The sequence below is a fragment of the Melanostigma gelatinosum genome, assembly GCF_949748355.1.
Source record: "Melanostigma gelatinosum genome assembly, chromosome: 18".
NCBI classification, from domain to species: domain Eukaryota; kingdom Metazoa; phylum Chordata; class Actinopteri; order Perciformes; family Zoarcidae; genus Melanostigma; species Melanostigma gelatinosum.
The window spans coordinates 5,450,242-5,473,395 of record NC_136651.1 but is presented as its reverse complement, the minus strand read 5'-3'; the positions used below and the strand labels follow the sequence as shown (position 1 = coordinate 5,473,395).

The window sequence follows — 23,154 nt, the reverse complement described above, 5'->3', positions numbered from 1 at the left end:
GTTGGTTTGGTTTTGTTTAAAATGTCAGAAAACAGCGTGTTGTTGTTGATGTCAAGGACTGCAAGTAATGGAAAAGACCAGGGAGGCGCTATAGTGAGACCTATATCCCAAAAGGTTTCACACAAATGTTTATTATCACTGCAGGCAGTTCACATTCAAATAATAAGAGAAATCAAGAATAATATAAAAACCGCATAAGGCATAAATCTTCATTCTACCTTTTTTCATTGAATCAAGAGAAGAAGTATTTGAAGTATTTTTTCATGGTCAGATGAGGAATCCATGGTTACATTCTGTGTTTTTCTTCTTCAAACAGCTTCACACGTCTGCTCTTCTGGCTGGCCTTCAGTCTAACGACAGGCTCGTGAGTCATTCAGGGGCTTTGTGACAGAAATATTTCTAATTACCTTGAGCCGTGATCGACAATCACACATTTTTTGTTTTGCCAATAAATGACGAGGCTTGACACTTTGAGGTTTGGAGCTTTGTCACGTGAGTTATTGTTGCGCTTAACCTAGCAGGTGGGTAGTGAAGAGTTGACAAAAGGAAAGCATGAAAGGATTGAGTCATTTAAACCTTTTGGCAGAAATTTACAACGCAGCTGAATAACTGACATATCTCACACCAGAATGGTAAATTGGGATGTAAAAACAACTCACTTGTACAGGCTTAGTTAAGACCTGACAACAACAAAAGATGTGGCGCATGAACAAAAAAAAAAAGCCTCTCACAGTTAGAGTGCCAGAGAGCAACAAGTGAAGTCTAAACAACATTGTTCGAGGCTCATCGGAGCAGCTGTTCTTTCCAAAAATGTTTCACAAGATTGCAGATTACATGACACATTCTTTTCACTCAAAAGATTGTGCAAACGAGTCAGGAATTCAGAAAAGTGAGATGAGGACAATATCAGGGCCTTTAAAGCATCATTACCAAGAGGGACGGAAACAAGCTGCAATTTAAATGAGTCATCGACGTCCTCTGCTCAATGTGAGCCAGAGCTCAATGGATTTTTTAAGTGTTGTTTTATTTCTAATCTATAATTTTCTTTTTGCAGGGAAAGTATGCAGCATCGACCACAAACCAGTGCGATCATTGACTAAGCTACAGCAATTTGCAACACCTGTCTTTATTTAAAACAAAAAAAAAGACCTCGTGAGAAGCACCTGATCTCTCATTACCACATGTGGGATCCAACTTCAATTTGGATTTAAAAGTATCCTGTTTCTTAAAGGGCCAGCTTCCCAGTTTTTCACACGCTCACATGTTTAAGCCTACACTGGAACAGTTTTTGCAAAATGTTCCTCGTTCCTCGACCTGAATGTGAGACAAGTTTTTCTCCTCCAAAAAAACTTCCAAGGCTCCTTGGCTTCCAAGCATTCTCCATGAGTCTACATTCAGCCAAAAAACATATTTTTCTCCTGGTTTCAGTCCTCTTCAACAACGCTTTCCTCCAAAAATGTTACTTTTCCAAAACGGTCCTCACAGTGCATGAATCTTAAAACAGGAAATAGATTGGCAAACTGTGAATGAGATCATGATTACAATATGTTTTTCCTAACTAGTAGGCTGTTATTTTTCTTGCTCTGGAGTCTCTTATTATTCTCTTGGAATGTTGAAGTTATTGTTGTGTGTCTCAGGGAGGCATTGGTGCTGAACTGTTGAAATTACTCCTATTTCAAATTCAACACAATCCAAAATTTTACAATGCAGTGTTCACATCCATACACAATCACTGCTTGACTTTTTCCTGTTCTTGCACAAGTTAGTGCTGTAGAAATGATTGTATGTCGGGATAGACATTTGGGATGTTCTTCTGTTGTTTTTCTTCCTTGCACTCTTTCTTGTTGTTTTCTTGCTGCTCTCCTTCCTCCCCCTCATCCATCTTAGTTCCTGGAGCCGGAGGTAAAATGGTAATGACGGTAATGATAAGGCGGCTGTGCAATGAGGGAATTGCAGGTCGTTGGATCAAAAGTATTCTGTGCAAAAGTGTCTGAGAAGCCCTCTGTCTTACATGCTATTTTTTAACAATTTGCCACCATATTAAATTCGTTTTAGAAGAGACTGTTTGCCTCACACTCTACATTTGTCTCAAATATGTCTCAAGATGGAAGTATGCTACTTTAGCAATGCCCGATATATAAATTACAACATCTGGTAGTTTTGCATTGGAAACATCAGACATTCCTTAATGTAATTATTTTTTTAAGTCAAAACTTATGGCAACATTATTTCAATTAAAAAAAAGAAAAAAAGAAAAAAAAGGCTGTACCTATACATCCTATAGTTTTGTGCAATAAAAATAAAGAAAAAAACCTTTTTATGGAAATGGTGGGTGTCAGTGTCTGTGGAGACAACTGGTTGGAGACAACTGGTTAAACCTGAAGGTTACCTGAACAAGAGATACAATAACAATAACTTTTATTTCCAGACACATGAGTCCATGTACAACAAAAACAAATACAACAAAAACCAAACTAAAGTCAACCTTCTTGGCCACAGCGTATATGTCTAATGGACATACAGTGTTTTGTAAACAGTGGAATTGAAGACGACCACGCCAGCTTCTCAATGGACCAAAACTACACTTGCAGGTAAGTTTTTCAGCTGTTTAATGAGTTTAATGAGTTAGCCAACTAGCTAGCTAACTAGTCTTCAAACTGACGTTAGCGGTGCATGTTTCATTCCAGTGGGCCAGCATGCACAATACCAGGGCCCTGGTATATAGGCTACTGTGCTTAGATTAAACAGGGTCATAATTAATGTAATTAGTTACACAAGGGTAGGACATTTACATATTTTTTAGAGGGCAATTTTTGCCCCCACTGACTGAAATCCAGGGGCATTTAAAAGACAATTGGTGGCACTTTTTGAAACTTGTGAAATAACATTTAACCTTTGTTCAAAATACTAAATATACTTATTTAGGCTTACAGTATATGAGCAATCGTCATCAAATGGCAATAATAAGACTATTGTGTCTTAAAAACCTGCATTCCCTCTACTGACCAGCAGGGGGAGACTCCTCCGGTTCAAAATGAAGTCAGATTGTATGGAAGTCTATGAGTAAATGACCCTACTTCTCACTTGATGTATTACCTCAGAAACATTGTAAACTGTATCTTCGAATGTAAGATATTATGATTTCGTATTAGAAAGAAAGAAAACCACTTGGACACAGACGAGGACTGTAATTCTGTCCACCATGGACAAACTACGGATCTCTTCACGGCCATGTGGACAGGAAGAAATAAATACTGCTTTTTGTAATTTGGGTTAACTGACCCTTTACAGAAGCAAATACTTTATCCTTTTACCTTAAGCTAATGTGTGGCTACAAACTTCTGATCACCTTTGGTCTTCAGTTCAGACATAGAGATCACCAAAAGGTTTGTGTTGTCTCAAATCAAACCAAACAATGAAAATAATATTAATTTATCAACATAACAATCAATGATTGCTTTCCAATAGTTCAATCGTATTCAGTTCTGCCTCTGGATCACAGATTATTCCGCGTTGCCATGGTTCTTCTTGCATAGCTGCATGATATTATGGTAAACAGAGCAATAAAAAAAAGAGGATTCATCTGAGGAATATGTACTCATAATAACCTCTTGACTTGAGTTGATTTCATTCGGATCAATCTCCAAGTCACCTAAATATTTCATGATACTTCTAAAGATGCTGGAGATTGACCTACATTTGTGCCACTGACTCTCTGTAGCAGCGTGCGTGTCTCTTTCTCTCAGCTCATTGATATGCCTGATCATCAGAGGCATTGCTGAACTGGCTGATTGTCATTTCAGCTGCAGTGCCACTGATGCATTTCACTCCCTCCCTGTTGGTGTGATTAAGCACTTGCTGCAGTCACACTTGACAAAGAGGAGTTGGATTAATAGCACCCTGATTTCCCCCCTCAGAGGCTGCTTATTTTATACTATTTACATTATTTATCAAATCACAGAGAAGGGATGCATTGTAGTGGCGCTTCAGGAGAAGTTGTTCCTCTATATGGGCAGTCCTGACTTGTAGCTATTGCTGTTACTATAGCTCACCAAGGGGGTGCAGCAGTAAGTCGATGAAAGTCAGGACATCAGGTGCTTTGTCATTTATAGTCTGAGGGCAAACTCTCAATCTGACTGGATCCTTTCATTCAATCGAATCAAGCAAATTGGTATTGCATATATGTCCTCTGTCTATTTGAATATGGAAATTAAACTTGCCCTTTCTCTTCTGAAGTGGAATTCTGTGACCTTTTCTGGTATTTCCACTGTTATTTTGCACTCTGTGTGATGGTGCCATTTGGAATACATGCAGCATTCAACACACTGCTGGCACTGATTTCCTATATATATTTTTTTGTGAACTCATGATAGATGTTTTGTCTCCGCGTTAAACTGAATTAGCCTCAGCTCCGCATGCCAGCCTGAACAGAGCAGAGGTGGGCAGCGTTGTGGTTTGATTAGGACACAAATCTGCACTGACTGTGCCTCTGTGTGGCACAGTCCACAGAAAGAAAAGGATGTGAAATGCCCCCGCTGAGCACCAAAGGCCGTGGGTATTTAATTGCGATTCAGCAACATACACGCTGTAATGTAATATGTCCTTTTCTATGTGGGTGTTTGTGACAGATCCTGTGTATTGCACTTTACCGTGGCCCCTCTGTTCATCTCAGTGTGTTTGGATAATGGGCAGCAGTAATTGCATTCATCTCTGTCACATGGTAGTGCCATGTTACTATCCAGTCATTGTGGTGATGGCAGCTGCAGCAAAACAGCATTTGCACATGAAGCTGAGGTGTGTGTGGTTGCGGATATATGCGCTTGTTTTGCTCTTTCAAATGTGTCAATACACTGAGTAGAACAGGATTTATTCGTGCTTGTTGTTTACATGGAGAAAATTGTTTGTGTGTGTGTGTGTGTGTGTGAAGGGTATCGGGTCAGGCAATAGGAGCAGAGAATAAATCACAGACTGTGGGAAAGCAACTAAATGAAAACATTTTCTGGTGTAATAGATGTCCAGGTAGACTGTAAGTGAACATGTCCTTCGGTAAAAAACAACAACCCCCCCCCCCCAAAACGTGGTCTGAGTTATAACATTTTAATCTCAACAGCTTCCTTGGTGGCGTCAACACAGTATGCAGGGTAGTCGCTACAGTGGATGCCTTTCAGGATTTTGTCCTGTATTTTTTATTAGTTAATAAAGAGATAGTAAACACCAGAGAGTGCTGTGAAATATAGTGGAGAGAGAGAGAGAGAGAGGGTGATAACATTCAAAAATGCCCTACAGCAGGATGTTGAACGCGTATGGATACAAAATATTCAGCAAGCTTATGCATGTCAGTCTATGCAGCTTCCCGACTTGGTGATTTTACAAAGGATATATACTTTTTCCCCCAATTTATCTGTTTGTGCAGAATTAAATGAACACATACGTTGAATTTTCTTCATACACTGCACTGAATAGCTCTTTAAATCCCTGGAAGGGTTTAACTCTTTCAGGCTTTTGCTTCCTCCTACAAAGGGGTCCTTGCTGGTTGTTTAGATTTTAGCCTGTAAAGCAGAATGTGGAATGTGTAGAATTGATCTGACCCGCATACACAGAACAATGAGCTGTCTCCTCTCCAGCACTGATCTCCATTATTAGGCACAGGTTGATAACACATGAGCTTCTCATACTGGACTTTAAACAGGGCTCCTAACTTGGCTGACATTGTCACTCTCACTACAGTATCTGTGTTTGGACACAAACAAGGCAATAGCCTACTATTTCTTTAAGAATTGTCTGTGTAGTGGTTTTGGAACAACACTGCACAAGTTGCAGAAAAGATAACGGGGAAATGGAAGGAAGAGAGAGCAACAACATGGGTGCCGAAGGTTACATGAAGTAACTTCCAACATTTACAGTCGGTGTGCAGAGGCTGTCTGCTTGATATCTTCCATGTGTGTCACACGTGAATACAGTATAAAAATAAAAAAGCTCAGCAGGTTCTGGAGACTCTGTTATGGTGTGAGATGTGTTCCTGGGGTTTAAGACTGCTGAATAAATGTAATTCCGTAGACTGTAGGCCCATGCAAATGCCTTGAAGCGAAAAGCAAGACAGTGCAAATGACAAAGCCTGCAGGCAAGACACGCCGACATGCTGGAAGATGAGTGCGTATCAGGTGAATACAGACTCTTTGTGACACTGCATCAAAGATCTATACAGCTGACATTTTGTAGAATTAAGTGCCATAAACTCCAAGGTAATTTCCGAAAATGTACACCCTGTGGAAATGTCAATAAATTCAGAATAATTCATTTTAAGTACAAAAGGTTTCATCCATCATCAGTGACATTTTCAGTTCTCGCACTAATGTTTTATTCCCCGCTATCTCACACTGACCCTCAATCACATGTGTGGGTTTCTTTTTAGTTTTTACTTTACTTATAAATTTATTTCGGACAGAGTTGGTTCTTGAATCTTGATCTTAAAAGCAGTTGTCACAGTGGCTGTTGAGAGTTTACAGTGTTAAAAAACACTACATTTTGTCACCTTACATTGTCATTTAAAAGTTCCATCATCATATCATTATACAATATATATATATATATATATATATATATATATATATATATATATGACAATTTTTATGACCGAATGATTGAAATAAGCCATTACAATGTCGTACAGGAATGTTGATGTACCACGAAAATGTTCCCCTTATTCACAGACATCTCTTCCCCAATGTTAGTCCATGGGGAGAAGTCCTTTTGGGCCTAATGGCGTCACGTGACCTGTGAGTTGTAATTCCACGGTTGGCCACTATGTCTAATTGCCTTCAAAGCCTGGCGCTCTTGCTGGGGGCTTGGTTTGGAACTGCTGTGGCCTCGCACTGCGGCTTCTCTCCGGCTCTGCAGGTTGATGGTATTTGAGGACACCTGACGATTGAATCGACTTTTTCAATTCACTCCTTTTGTTAACCGTCACAGTGGCTGATTAAATGTACCCACCACAGGGGCTCATTTCTAACCCTGTTGTAGGGGAGCAATGGAGAATATTATTACACCAGGAAGAAAGGGTGGGACACAGAGAAAAAGTTGCAATTACAAATCTGTCTGTTACTTCAGCACCACGGACAGTGACATGGATTGTTCAATACACTGCACAGTTAGGCTGCTAATATTTCAGAGCCATTGTCAGCACCATACTTTTTAGTTACACAAACCTCAGTCAGAGTGTTTCTTTCTTTTTTCAATCGTTCCCAATGTGAGGTCGTATGCGGCCTAGAGACAAAGCGCTTTCTGACTTTTTTGGGCGGCCTCTCCGATCGTTCTAGTTGGAAATCTCTGAAGTTAAGTTTAAGTTCAGTTAAGTTGATTGTCATACACATTTACGAAATTTGTCCTCTGCATTTAACCCATCCCTATCTTATTGGGAGCAGTGGGCAGCTGAGAGGCACCCGGGGAGCAGTTGGGGGTTCAGTGTCTTGCTCAGGGACACTTTGGCACAGGACACGTAGCAGCCAAGGATCGAACAGCCGACCTTGCGGTTGCCGGACGACCCTCTCTACCCAGTGAGCCACGGCCGCCCCAAACTGGAAATCTCTGAACTTTCCAGAAAGGCACTGTTGTCACTGTCCCTCCCTTCCTTATCTTAGATGTAACACTGGAGGGGGGACGACAGGTTAACATGGGGCATTTTAGTCATTTTCTAACAAGGGGATATAATACCTCTCTCAAATGTCCTGGACATGCATACACATATACATGCACACACACACACATACATACATACATACATACAGACTGACTCCTTGCGTTTTAGTTAGATGTCATAGATTATATCGTATTTCTTTTTGCCGGCATTGGATAGATTTGTTCATGTTCCCCTTGTATTTCTGTTGGATATTCACTTTTCTAAATTAAATTGAGTGGAAAAAAAAGTAAAAAAATCAAGCAGTTAAAAAAATACCTAGTGTGCTAAAAATGCTCTGGTGTCTGTCAGTGACCCAAAACCATTAAGACACTTCATGTCCGTATTTTCCATTTAATGGAACTTGGAGTGTGGAGATGAAACGGTGGGAGAGCCGTCAACGCCAGCAATAATTTTTGGAACAAATGGATCCGCGTTTGCATGTCAGTAAATCTTTCTAACGTGGAAAAAAATGCCTTTTCATGGACGTTGCATTTATTTCACTAAGCTCTTCACTTTGAGGGAGCTTTTTTAACTGATTCAATAATGAATAATTGTATCACTTATTTCTTCACCGCTACTGTTGCTACTGGACTGATGTGAACAATATCACCAACAAGGGATTTCATCAAATGAAAATGAGAAAATTCTGACTGCAGTTTTTTTTTTAAAGCTAACACCTTTTGTATTTTAAAGCTGTGTTTCATTAAACCACTTGGCTCAGTCTGTTCGTAAAGTTTAGTTACTGCAGAGGCCAATGAGGATTTCTAAATGCGCCAGGATCAATGACATTGAGGGCCGCTCTGAAATCTATAAACTTGACAGCCGATAGAGAGCACTGGTCTGGGGATGATAGCAGATCATGATCTACTACTTCTTAGTCGAGTGGAGCAGTGGATTTTGTCTCAGCTCATGTTATTATTTCAGACTCATTTAAAAAAAAGATGTGTTACCTGCCACAGTGAATAAGAGCCAGAAGCTCAAAAAAAACAACCACAAAGAGTTATTCAACATTTTATGGTGACGGCATCCCAAAACAACCGGTGGAACACTCGCCTATCAAACCCTTGTTTACATGAATCCTTCTTTGGTTTTATTGCTACGCTTGTTCCATACAACAATGCTGTGAGGAGGTGCTGGGAGAAGATTCGTGGGCAGACAGTGATGGGTGGTGAAAAGGCTTTCATTTGTTCGGTACATTTTGCAGAACAAAGCTGCTTCAGTATGGAGTTTGTCTCTCTGTCTGGTGCTGCATACAGTGTTCATGCAGCTTCCCATCCCTCGCCCTTTATTATGCTGCACATGGGTGACATAGGACCGAACTAGTGCGGGCTGCTCCAGCTGCATCTACTTGTGAGCCCACAGGGAATGGTGTGTGTGTGTGTGTGTGTGTGTGTCTGTGCATGTGTGTACCTGCGCACCAAGGCTGCCAGAAAATATGGGCAGAGCACATGATTGCAGGGCTCTGCCCTTACCTCAGCTATTCACAGGCTCAGCATCACACAGTTGATTCAGCACCTTGCTAATAGCGCACACATTAACTGCAGCACAGATCAGAGGAGGAGTGCAGTAATGAGAGAGAGCCCGGCATTTATTGCTTGTGTGTGTGTGTGTGCCTGTGTGTGGACGTGTTGAGCAAATGTGTGCATGGTGCGTCTAGTGTGTGTTTGTTGGAGAAATAGCGGGAGAGAGAGGGAGGGACAGAGAGAGAGAGAGAGAGGGAGAGAGAGCGGACGTGTGTTGGTGAGAGCTGGGTGGAAGGATGCCTGCTCATGTTTGAACTGCCTCACATGCTCAAAGGGAGAGTCGAGGCAAAAATTCAGCAGAGGCAGAGAAACAGACATCTCAGGTGGGGACACATCTTGTTCATCATTTGTGGGGAAGCAGAGAAGATTTGGCAATGCCTGCCGAAGTGAAAGAGGTAAGTGTGCGGTGGAATGGCTCTATTTGCTCTGTACCCTCCCTCTTTTTTTTTCTTCCTGCAGAAAACTGTAGCCCCACCACAGCTTTGCGTTCTGCCTCTGTCATGATGATTGAAGGAGGCATGAGTCGCCTCATCTCCTTGCTTCTCACTGCTATTCGGTGCAGTCTCCTTGTCTGCATGGGGACATGATGCTAACATCTTCATCAAGTGTGTGTGTGTCTGTGTGTGTGTCTGTGTGTGTGTGTCTGTGTGTGCACGCTCAAGGCCGTGCATGTGTACAAATGCATAGGCAAGCTTATAAGGGGGATAATGTTTGATTGCATCATGAGGGGAGGTTGTTCCTCCAGGGGGAAAATGCTGCACACACTCTGGTAAGTGTATTACCATGATGTATGAGAGAGACATTAAATCTGACCATGCAACATTTAACTATTTGAGGATCAGAGGAGTGAAAAGAGGCTCCAAATAGAAACTTTCAGAATGAATATCATTCCTTTCCTTTTTTGGGGATTGTCAATTACAATTAGTATTTTCTCTAAATAGACCAGGCTGGTTGAATTACAACTAAACAAGATGCATTGCATAATGGACAAGTCTGAATACAGAGGAGTCTTTTTAATGCACGGCTCATTTCAGTGACATTGTGATTCACAATGTACAGTGACAAATTCTGCAGACTTACAGTGGCCAATATGCGCATCACTGATTCAAGAAATAGTGGAGGGCAGATGAGTTATGACAAAGTTGTGACTTATCTCTTCTGACATCAGTGGGCTGATGTCATGTTTTATTATCCAATGGAAGCATTACTTGTTCAATCCCAGTTTAATAAGGACAAACTGCCTGTTAAAGCTGATTTATTCTGAGTTTGATCGCTACAGAGTGACCGGCGCTGCTGATTTAATTGCAATCCAGAGTGCCCATCTTTTAAATCATCTTTGCTTTCTGAAATGGATTTTGTGATAAGTTTGAATCATGGCTTGTGCCTGTTGTGCCCTTGAGCTGGTCACCAAAATGTGAACTCACTCAGCATTAGATCAGACTCTGAGTCTCTCAAAATAATACCCTGGTTGCAGCTGGCCTCAATACTGAGAGTTGATGGGGAACAGGATGCTAATCATGCCATTGTGTCTCCTGCATCGCTGCAACATATACCATCGTTCTTAAGCTGAAGTCAGATTCAGAATCTTCATCTCGACCTATTCGGCTCCGTGAGCACACTAAGTTAGATGGTGCAGTGAGTTATTTAAATGAGCCTTGACTCACAGCGGCCCGGCCTTCCCTGGAGCTTGAATCAGACGGGGACAGCACACAGGCCCCTGTCCAGCCTATTAACGCCCTCCAAATCCTTAATCAATCGGTGTTTAGACAACAGTCTGTGTCTTTTGGCCTAGCGTTCATTTAGTGCTGCCGAACAAAACCCGATTAACCTTCCCCGTGGGCGTTTAAGCCAGGATGATGCCCCCTGCTGCCAATTTCTCCTGTGTGACCCTTTCATCTCCTCGTCCCTCCGAACACATTTTGCACATGGATATGAGGGGCCCTTGTGTTTGAAGAAAAGAAAAGAAGTCAAGCCTTCTCCCTCCACATCCAGTCAGCTGTTCCCTGCAGCCTGATTTCACGCAGTGGAGTTGAGTTCTCTGCACTTGTTCGGTTCAATGACGCAGCCCCACAAAGAAGAGTTTTGAGAAATTGAACAGCTTTTTTTTAATCTCAGTGCATCGTTCAGGATGTTTTGTCGGTGCTGTTTTCTTCAAATGAAAATAGATTTAGAGTGGATAAGCAAGTCAAATAGGGAAATGGATTATAAATGATGCGGTTGAATAGATTTTATCTACTGTAAAGCCTTTTAATTGTTCACTGTTTTGAGGGGCCATTTGCATTATTGTTTGCACCAGATTTTGAGAGAAATTCTGCTGGGCAATCAGAAAGCCCTCAAGACTGAAAAGAGGTGTATCTGATAATCGTGTATTGATTGAGATCAATTGTGCAGGGAAGCAAAGTTTTGTTGACATGCCAGAATGAATGTGAAGTTTATTAGAAAATCAGCATATAATGTGTTTGTAGTCAAATACATGCCTCCAGTTCTGTCTCAGTCCAAGATGCTGAATCATTTATCCACCCTGGTTGATGAAACCCATTTTGTTGAAAAGAAAAAGAGAATTTAAACTCTACTTGAAATAAACAAGTGTAAATTGCATAAAAATCCACATGTACCAGAGCAGCAGCTGGCTGATTGATTCAAGCGTCAGTGGTGGTAAAACGTCCACATCTTTCTCTCGGCTGTTTTGTCAAGGGGCACTTTTTACACATGCTTTCATGGAGAACGTCAACATCTGTTTAGAGGGAATCAAGCATACAAATATGTCTAAAATGGCCGGTTTTTGTCTTTGCCCCGTCCTGGTTTATGACCAAACACTACACTGTCTGTGTCCACGCTATGTTACTTCTTCTTTTGGTACACAGCGGTCTGGTCTCCGAGAGCCTCCCTGTCTCTCAGTATTTGTACATATCAACAGAAGCAAATCAACATAAGAACTAACTTTACTCTTTTAAAACCGGCTCGTGGCACATTCAAACTGGAATTTAGCTCGGAAGTTTAAATTAACAAACCATGCGTACAACAAATTATTCTTACGCATTGTTTATGCTAATAACACACTCATAAGCAATTATCACCTGATAGAAATAAGCTATATTGTTCATCCCAGTCTGCCCCACAGCATTTCATTAAATATGTGATAAATGGAATCTCTCATCCTGTATTATATCTGTCTAGATGTCTATTTTGCTTTCTACACATGATCCTGGCTCTGCACCAGCTTGAGTATTGTTGTCCTATGGACCGCTCAATTAGATTAGAGTTCATCAAATCGCTTAAACACAGAAAAAACGTCTGATTATCCAGACAGTCTAATTTTATTAGTGTGCATATTGGCATTTCTCAGTTTCAACAGATCATGTTTCAAATTATACAAATGACATGGTAATGGAGAATAAATGAGTTGTACTGTCAAGGCTGACTTTGCTCACAACTCTTCATCAGACACAGCTCCCTGACCTGAAGACAACTTTAATGACATTGTGTGCTGTCATGGTGTTGTCACTATCCTTTACCCTGTTGTGTATAATGCAAACATTGTGTACATAACACACTCACATGATGCTGATCGTCTTACTCCTTTCTGCCTGTGCTGTAGGAGCAGAGTTCAGAGGGGCCTCCTCCACTCTCTTTGTCCCAGGAGGCGAAAGAGGCGACTCTGGATAACCCAACTGCCAATGACGAACTGGACACGCCCACCTCCATCGCCTCTGTGATGACCACGACCAATGAGAGCTCTACAGAGACGGACACGCCGCAGCAGACAGACACTGAGGTTCATGACTTAATGATTGGTGATTTGTCTGATTTTGTTTTTTGTCACCACCTACTGACTTCCTACAGTTTGTTCTAACGGAGTATTCCATCGATTGGCAAAGACCACAAAGTCAAAAAAGTTTTAAAGCCATTTAAAAAATATATATATATAGATTAAATATTTTTCTTAACTTGTAAACATATAACTTTTTATTTATTCAGTTATACTTGAATTGTTGAACCATTTCTCACTGTGACTCCATAAATCTCACTAAAACTTTTTAATTTTACATCTTTCTATTTCATTATCACCATAAAAAAAAAACTAAAAACTTTTCACAAAATGATTCCTTTTACCTGAGGTACCTCCAAGGAGTCTGATCTCAGACGGGCTATAACGCTGAGCCCGTCTGTGTTGGGATTTTAAAGACTGACAGAAGTTCTTATTAGATTATTTTTTTAGATAACAGTTGTGGTGCATCAATCCTTGTAGGAGTCCAAGGCCGTGGAACAAGAGGGCGAGCAGGCCCCCAGTGAGACCCAAGAATCCTCAGAGACACAGCAGGAGGACTTCCAGACATCGGGCACACCTGATCTCACAACGACTCCAGAGGTTCAAGACAACGCTCCTATTGAGCAACCGATTCCTGAAGCAAACATTGAACCCATTGAGTCCGTTACACCGACCACAGCGACCAGCAGCACTACCACAGCACCCTCTCAACCTCCGGTGGTGCAGCAGCCCGAGGAGCCTCAGCCAGTGAACCCAGACAGGCAGAGCAGAGTGTACACCCTCCCTGACAGCTACAGAGGCATCGGGGGCGACGTATGTGCAGGGTATGGAAGCCTGTCCCGCACCACCATCCACGGCTACTGGCCCGCCAAGAGCTTCCAGACCGGGGCTCACTACACCTTACCCTTCCTCAGGGACAGCTACGCTCCGGCAGGCCTGAGCAGCCAGACAGAGGAGGACGGCCTCAGCGAACGGGGAGAAAATCCTCTGGACATGAAGAGTGACCGCCCAGCTGGCAGTTACCAAACACTGGGGGGAGTCCACCAGTTCAGACCGATCACCACCATGGAGCTCCTCAGGGAGCCCTCGAGAACCAGGTAAGAGGATGGTACATTGGATCAAACTTCATTGATCCCTCAGGGGAGACTGTGTGAACGGGTTTGAGGTATGTTTGTGGTGTCCATGGTAGATGTGGGGTCAAACACCAGTCCCTTAATGTATTTAGCCACTTTGAAAGGGCTGTGGGAGAATCATGTGTAAAATGTATGTATTGTCACTAAAGTACACTGAAAAACGTCTTGTTTATTTGAGGTCAATCAAAATCTTTAAACGAACCCATTCAACATTTTTTAGTCAGAAAGCAGGCGAAGGATACTCAGTCTGTGTCACTGAAATATCAATACAGTCCCTGATAATGAGATCCCCTTTAACAAAGGCTGCTAAACAGCCACTTCTAAACACAAGCTAATTCATATTTGACATTCATCTCATCAATATTGTTGAGTTTTTATAACGGGAAAACACTGACAACTAATAGCACATGTAAAGTAAATGTGCCCAAATGCCTCGACACACAAAATAACCCATTGATGTTCATGATATATGCTTTTGAAAGCTGTGAATGAAAAGTTGCATAATATTTGAAAAACTAAAATGCACGTGTTGTGCCAAATTTGCCCATTAATCCAACTGAAGTGCCATTTTTTTTAAAAGTCTGACAAGTGGACAGATTCATAGGTTTTGCACAAATGAAACAACAACAAAATGAAAGTAAAGCGAGAGAGAGAGTGCATGTGTGTAGTGCTGTATACTGACACGGTACGGCAGCAGCAGTAACAATGCCCAAATCAACTCTCCGTCAGTTTGATCACAGAGGACATCCTGTGAAAGTTCTATATCCCACTTTGTAGCTGCACAGACTGCAGCCTGCTAGTGGCCTCTGTTTTTGGTCCTGTGAGTCAACCTGGACAATAGAAAGACATATGGACAGCAGCTAAGTAGCAGCTGGTATCAATCAGGAATGGCAGCCTGCTGCAGAGTCGATAAATAAGGAGGTTTCACCTGTTATTGCCTGCCAGAAGCTTTTCCTCATCCCATATAAAGTGACAGAACTGTTAACAAAAGATACAAGCAACTCACTTATGCTTTTAAAACCCCTAAAGCTCAGTCGATTAGACGAAGAGATGCCATTAAACCTGTTCCACTCTAAAATGAATAGTTTTACATATGGAGAAAAATGCTCATTCACTTTCTTGCTGATATTGAGATGAGAAGATCAATACCACTCTCATATTTGTGTGATAATTACAAGTGTTCAATTAGGAGACGGTTATCTTAACTTCGCTTTAAGACTGAAAGCAGAAGGGAAACAACAAGGCCGGCTCTGTCCAATTGTACCAAACGCTGACGGGAGTCTTTTTGTCACTGTGAGGAGACTCCATGATGCCAAGAAAAAGAGCAGCACGTAACATCATATCATTCTCATTGGTAGGATGGAGATTTGTGAACCCATTAATTCCAATCAAATCTCCGGCCCACCTTCAACCTGAGCAGAGGTCTAATCAGCCACAATAACTGAATACGCCTGTTCAGAGGCTGACAGAGTCACGATTGATGTTTGTGTATTCTTTTTTTTTGCATGGCTTTCTCCGTGTCCTCAGAGGTGGATACGATGACGCCTTCATGGCCCAGCTGGAGGGGAACCTGAATCCTTTCTTCCAGGCCATGTGCCGAGCACAGACCCTGCAGTTCCCCCACAAACGCAGCAGCATGGTCAGCCTGGACAGCATCCGCAGAGACCCGCGCTGGAGAGACCCCAACCTGCATGAGGTGATCTCGATGCTCAGCCACCCAATGGACCCGGTCAAGTCCAATGCGGCCGCCTATTTGCAGCACCTGTGTTATGAGAGCGACCGCATCAAGCAGGAGGTGCGCGCGCTGAACGGGGTGCCGCTCTTGGTGGAATTATTGGACCACCCTAAGCCTGAGGTCCACCGCAAGGCCTGCGGGGCTTTGCGCAACATATCCTACGGAAAAGACCACAGCAACAAAATGGCCATCAAGAACTGTGATGGCATCCAAGCTTTAGTCAGACTAATGAGGAAGTCTAGCAGCATTGAGGTCAAAGAGTTAGTCACAGGTACCGCTCAATTCTTCACTCTTCCTGGAGCCAAAACCTGCAATCCTTCCTTTTTTTCCTCAACAGCACTTGTATTCTCTCCTCTGCAGGAACTCTGTGGAACCTCTCCTCACATGAGCCGCTGAAGATGATGGTGATCAACAATGGGCTTCAAACGCTGACTGATGAGATCATCATCCCACACTCGGCAGGGAGGAGAGACTCAGCCAACCCCTCCAAACTGCTGAGTGCTGAGTGGACCACAGTCTTCAAGAACACCTCTGGATGTCTGAGGTAACCGTTGCTTCTGTCGTGGAACAAATGACAACAGCCACTAAAAGTGTGCTTGTGGTGGACTGAGTTCCCGCAGCTTTGCTAACAAAGTTGTTTCGGCAGGAACGTCAGCTCAGACGGGGCGGAGGCTCGGCAGAGGTTGAGGGAGTGTGAGGGGCTGGTGGACGCGCTGCTTCATGCCCTTCAGTCAGCTGTTGACAACAAGGATACTGACAATAAGGTCACTGGCTTCAAATTAGAGACGAACTTTAAAAAAAAAAAAAAATCGATATTATACCAAACTTTGCACCATGGTACATTTAGGCAAAACATACAAAACATCCCTGATTTAGCGTTAAATGTAAGTTAATAGCCTGTTCATAACTGCATTAGGATTCACACTATTAATGCAAGTCACCAAAGTAATCAAAGAATGGATAAAGTTCTACAAAGTGACATTTCCTCCTAACTTTAATGTTGATAGGAAAACTCACCGACACATAACATTTTGAAAAGGGACCTAGAACTAGGACCTGCTGCTGTGCAACTTTCTGCGGAGCATCTTTGATTGAAATCTTCTGTCATTGTCCTCAATCCAGTCAGTGGAGAATTGTGTGTGCATCCTGCGAAACCTGTCCTATCACGTTCACAAAGAGATACCGGGAGCGGAGCGATTTCAGGAACCCCATGCTAATACTCTGATGAGATCAGTGGGACACCAGAAGAAGAAGAATGAGACTGACTGCTTTGGAGGGAAAAGACCCAAAGGTTGGTATAGCCAGTTATTGATGTTGATGATCAGCAGGATGTTTTTGAGATTCGAGTCTGATCGTGCTTCATCTGTTTTAGCAGCCTGTGCTGCAAAAACTGCTATTTCAAGCCCCTGAGTCATTTTCAGAAGATTTTATGTTATATTTTATTGCTTTTGTTGTACTTCCTCTCCTCCCATACACTCTACATACATTTTGTAGTTTTCAATAGGATCCGCGTTTCGGCTTTGAGCTGAAGTTTCACAATTCTTGCCCTTCTAGCCTGAATATTATATTCCATTACCCTGCATGTGCAGGAGCTGATGATGTATTCTCTCTGCAGGAGAACAGACAGGTCCCAAGACTTTAAAAGCTTGTTTGTGCTTAGTTACATCAGTTACGGTGTGTGGTTTTTAAGCCACGCGACTGACGGTCCTTAAACTGCAGAAAACATCTCTGAAAAAGAGTAAAAGTGATGCATCAGTCATAATTTGAATTACAGCTGATATACAGTAACGAATAGGCTGCAGCAGGTTGTGCTGCAGGACACAGCTTAATGCGGAAACAATAGGGTTAGAGTTAATTGTAATTTAAAGTTTTATGGCTTTCCCCCACTTCTAACCTTTCAGCTAATTGTACAAAATTGACAAATGCCTCTTTGAGCCAACCTGATACTGCCAGTATCCCCCCCCCCCCCGTGCCCCCCCCCCCCCGTGACTCACATGCTCTGTGTGTTCTGCTGCTGCATAATCTAGTCTTTGACATTGTTCTTCTCTTCCCTCCGAACCATATTCACCAGAGGAGTGGTTCAACCAAGGTCGGTCTGCTCGTTACTGCTGACTGTTTTCATGGTGGTGATACTGTGATTCAATACAACATCACATGTGCTGACATAATGAAAACCAGTGTTTGTATCTGTGTGCATGCATGTGTCTGTGACGTACAGGTTGGAAAAATGGATTAATGGACAGAAAATACGGTACATTGGATTTACCAAAACGTACAGAACAAATGAAAGGTATATATTTAAGAAATGTAATATCAACTTCACATAAAACATTACAAATAGTGACTGTGATACGTCTCATTATGCAATAAGTAGGTTATACACGAGGCTTATTTCTGACAGAATAAAGGTAGATACATTATGACGAGCGTCCATCATATATCATCATCATACAGCACTATAATCAAGCACCAGTATCTGCTTTCTGCGTTATGTTATCTGCTTTGTATGCATGATGTTGGCATGGCCTGAAAGACAATTCATTGAAATGCAAAGCCACACTCCAGCACCTGCACTACTTGAGGAGAGTTTCATTACTAAAACAGAATGACCCTCCAACTGAAATCTGGCAACATCTAGAGGAGGAACATTTTCTCTGGCAGGAACTGGAATTCGCTCAAGATACTGCCTAACACTGATGTATCTTTATTTGCTGCTCCTAAACTGTCTTTACCCTTTTCTGTCGTTACCGGAAAGCGGCTGTTTTCAGCCATGCATGCATGCATGCATGTATGGGAATTTTTGTACAGTATAGTACTGTGCTGAATACGATATATGTGGATCCGGCTGCTGTTTGAACAGAGATCAAAGCTATGCTCATGACTCCCACGCAAGCCAATGAATGCAAATCAGGATGGCCAGCATGTTACAGTCGCAGATGCTTGATACTACTATGCGATTTCCACTGGCTCAGTACAAAAAAAAGGGTGCAATTTAGTTGCGTAGGGTTTCATTAAATTCATCACCTTTTTTTCTACTGGCCTGCCTACATATTGACCTAAACTAACCGAGATAAAGGAAATTGTGGAACAGTGTTGACATCGTCTTTTTTTTTGGATTTAGCCACTGATGCTCATGCAGGTACTTTGCCACTGCTTGAATGTCATCCCTGACTTTCTCTGTCTTTCTGCTCAAAGGCTTGGAGCTGCTGTACCAGCCAGAGGTGTTGAGGCTCTACCTCTCTCTTCTCACCTGCAGTCACAACCACAACACCCTGGAGGCTGCCGCAGGGGCTCTGCAGAACCTCGCTGCGGGACACTGGGCTGTAAGCAGATGGAACTTACACTTTTTACGCAGTGATTGTGATTGTGGCAAGCATCCCAAACATAAAAATGGTCTCTGTAAAGCTGGAAATTGGAGCGTTTAAACATTGTTGGCCCAGTTTATATCCAAGTAAGATCACCATGGCTGCTATCATAGTGTCCTTGTGTCTATGGAGCTGGTCCAGGATTTGTCTCTTCATGACATTCTCACTATCACTGTCTCTGCTCATAGGAGAGACTTGAAATGAGCTGTCCCATAAATATACAATACATCAGTTTGGGGGTCTTTTTGTAGTCTACACTGTGCCGGGTCAAACTTACATGGCCTCCATGCCCACAGCTTTGTTCTTGGCTGGTTTGGTTGTATTTCTGAGGCTGCGTCAATGTTCAAGTTTGCAGAAGAAGGCAGATGTGGGGTTGATCATCTAAATCCAACTAGACTCTCTTGATTTACTTTGTTACGAGCCTGTATGATCAACAATCACTTTTACTGGAGTAAGTGGATCCATAGGTCTGTTCAAGACGTACTGCGCCATGAACGCCATCATAATTTAAGATCAACGCTCTGGCTCAGAGTTTTAAATTCCTTCGATTTTGAAATCAAGTTGCATCATACAATAGAGCAGAACTTAGTTGTTACTTATGGTATTTATAATGTCAAATTGTGGTGATATTGGTGGTTTTGTAAAGTAGAGATGAGTGGGTAGTTGAGATATGAAGGAGGGCCCCAAAAGCTAAATCCCAGCTACCCACAAACATCGCTGAGTCGTATTTTGCGTTTGCTCTTGTAGTGGTCCAGCTACATCCGGGCCACAGTGAGAAAAGAGAAAGGGCTGCCTATTCTGGTGGAGCTGCTGCGCTCAGATGTGGACAAGGTGGTGCGAGCTGTGGCTATTGCTCTTCGCAACCTGGCGATGGACAGAAGGAATAAAGACCTGATAGGTACAGTCTTCTAACTCTCACCTGCATCTATACATGGCTTTGCATCTGCACACTAACTGTGCTATGTCGTCGCTCTGTCATACAGGGAGCTATGCTTTGAGAGACCTTGTCGGTAATCTGCCATGTGGGCAGCAGCACCCGGCAAAGAATCTAGAGGGAGATACAGTGGTGTCTATTCTGAACACCATCCATGAGATCATCACAGATAGCCCAGAGAATGCCCGAGCGCTCATACAGGGTCATGCAGTGCAGAAACTGGTGGCCATCAACAAGTCAAGGTACTTCAATGTCTTTCAACTTAATTGTGAACTACTTTATCTTGTATACATATTTCTGAATATGAGCGGCATTCCAAACTAAACAATGAAAAAAAAGATCAAATGACAACGGTGCAGCTAACGCTTTTTTTCAAAATCTAACATAAAATAAGAAAGAAACAGCATTGGTATTATATCTGTTGCGGGCCACTGCTTAATTTAACATCGGTCTGTACTTCCGACACAGCCTCGATGCAATAGCTCACGATATTATGAGCATCCTGTCCCACGGCAATCAGGAATGGATTTTAATTGATGGGACAGTAGCTGTCCTCTGTTGTTTTCCACAATGTCTAATGATTTGTCGTCAGCCAAGCAGCTCGGGAGACCAAGGCAGCTTCCCATGTGCTCCAGACAATATGGGCCTACAAGGACCTGAGGACCGCTCTGACCAAGGCTGGCTGGAACAAAAGCCACTTTAAGGTATGTTGTTGCTATTTCTTGGATCTGGCATGCCAAACAAAAGGAGAGCATGAAATCCTGTTTGTCATACATTTTCTTTGTCTGTTTCAAAGCCAACAAGTACCGGAGTGACTAAAAAATCCAAGAGTGGAAAGCAAGGCAGCGATGACATCACCCTGCCTCTGATGGACAAAAACCAAGGTCAGCAAATCATTGCATGCATTCCCTCAGCGAAAATGTCATTAAACCATCATCTAATTGAGCAAAGTGTCCTCTAGCGCAGGGAACAAAGCAGCTTTTAAACATACTGTGGTTCCTGTCATGTCAGGGACGAAGAAATGGACATTTTCTGTCCCAGACCATATTCTTCTGAAACAGCCTTAAACCAATGATGTGCTGCCAAGGTTATCAGTTCAGAGACTTGGCTTATTAGCCTGAACAGGCTCTCCCAGAGGCAGGGCAGGCTCACGCATCACCAGTCACATTTCATTTGGACCTTGTTCCAAAAGGACACCCGCTTTCCCCCGTCAAGAGCGACCTCTAGCTTCAAACTGAAACAGTGATTTTCTATTGAAGCTTCTTCATGAATTATGAACATCACTTAAACACCCTTTGAAATATTGATTTGGGGGAATGGGTATAAACTATGTACAATGATTTCATTGCGTTTCTCTTACTGGTGTTTCAGTCTAAATGAATAGCCTTTTAACTGGCCTTTTGTGAATGTTGGTGAAGGGCTGATGGGCTCCTGTAGACAGCAGTAAAAGAAACGACGTGTTTTTAATTTATTGTTGTTCAGTGAATGAAATGTTTCGGAAATTGGTGCTTTGAGTGAAATGCTCAAATCGACCTCATTTAACATTTACACAGTACAGGCTTAAAGTGAGCCACATTTATTGACTGCAAAGTTAGTCAACCTTTGACTAAAAGCTTTGTAGCCAGGCCGTTCTCAACATTTACAGGCTATAATTGCAAATTACTGCTCATGTTATTGTAATTTCCCCTTGCAGATGTGTACTCCAGTTTCGAGCCAAATGATAGAGTTGGAGACGGAAAGGGGCCTGTTGTGGAAAGAGACACTCTCCAGGTAATCCGTCATTTGACTGAATAAGTTTACATTTTATGGTTATGGAGCATGAGCAGGAATTGTAGCCGTTTTCAATTTCAATTGTAACTCCGTTTTTTTTTCATGCAAATTGACCAACACCATCCGTGTGCATATTTCTTTACCTAGGCGATAAGTGAGAGAAAACACTTCATCAGAGCTGGCAGGCCTGCAGTGGGCCTCATGGATAACAAACCTCCACCACTGGACTCCTGGGTGTAAACACGACAGCACGGCCAGCGGAGCCGCTTCAATCCAGTAGAGACACTTTCCATCGGTGAAATACGGATTTGTGCAGTTTGCTCATTCTTGTACAGACAGACAAACAATTCAAAACAATTCCCTTTGTTTACAGGGAATAATGTGCCAAACATTTACATGTATTTATTATGGAGGTTATTTGGCAAAAGATTTACTAGATTTTGTCATTTAGGATGATATACTGTATGCCTGAGACTCATGATGGATCATGTATGACATCTGAAATAGCCTAAATATGCAAACTGTGGTGAATCATGACTCCAAAGAATATATGACGAGTACAATTTAAATCTGACTGTTACACAAGTATGAGATAATTCATAATGCTTTTAGTTTGTCAAGCTTAAGGCCTAAATTGACATTTGGATCTGTTGTGGTCCATCCCCATGGGTTCTGGGCCAAAGAAGATTCTGATATAAAATACTTTGAGTAATATTTTTGGTCAGTGTTTGAGATAATTAGGAATAGGGCTACTGTCGACCCGGTCATCAAAAACATCCAATTTATTTGGAATTCAGTTTATTCTTGACAAACCTGCCATTAGACTAGACAGTGCAGTCATAAGCAAATCTTCCATTTGTTTCATGATAGGCAAAATGGGATTGTAAATGTGTAACAAAGGACTGTTAATATTCTAAATGAAGGTATTTATATTGTAATATTTATTGTAATACCCATGTTATTAATTCAAGTTATTGATGTGCATTAGCTAATACCGGTAAGTGATCCTACATTCTACACAACTCTGCTTTGCAGTAGTTCTTTTTGCATTGCGATGTTGAATGAAAAATTAAAATAAATGATGTGCATAATTGCTCATTTTTATTTGTATTCTCTTTTTGTATTGCAGACGGTATCAGTGTTTTATCAGTGGGTGCCTGTTCGATGAAACAGCACCCACTGGCCAGTTCAAAAACAAACCTCATGTGTGTTCTGAACAAACTTAAATTTATAGATAAATGGTCAAACTA

At 42.1% G+C, this 23,154-nt stretch overlaps 1 protein-coding gene across 1 annotated transcript; it reads left to right on the top strand.

Moving 5' to 3' along the window:
* The first annotated feature begins 9,513 nt into the window (after positions 1 to 9,513).
* arvcfa (ARVCF delta catenin family member a) lies at positions 9,514 to 22,231 on the top strand. The gene is made up of 16 exons (XM_079289113.1): positions 9,514 to 9,593; positions 12,797 to 12,973; positions 13,448 to 14,064; positions 15,628 to 16,106; positions 16,196 to 16,379; positions 16,482 to 16,599; positions 16,958 to 17,126; positions 17,907 to 17,924; positions 18,054 to 18,125; positions 19,031 to 19,158; positions 19,948 to 20,098; positions 20,184 to 20,376; positions 20,727 to 20,838; positions 20,931 to 21,018; positions 21,828 to 21,904; positions 22,052 to 22,231. The coding sequence occupies exons 1-16, from the start codon at positions 9,573 to 9,575 to the stop codon at positions 22,142 to 22,144; spliced, it is 2,697 nt and encodes an 898-aa protein (XP_079145239.1). The 5' UTR covers positions 9,514 to 9,572; the 3' UTR covers positions 22,145 to 22,231.
* The last annotated feature ends 923 nt before the right edge of the window (positions 22,232 to 23,154 follow it).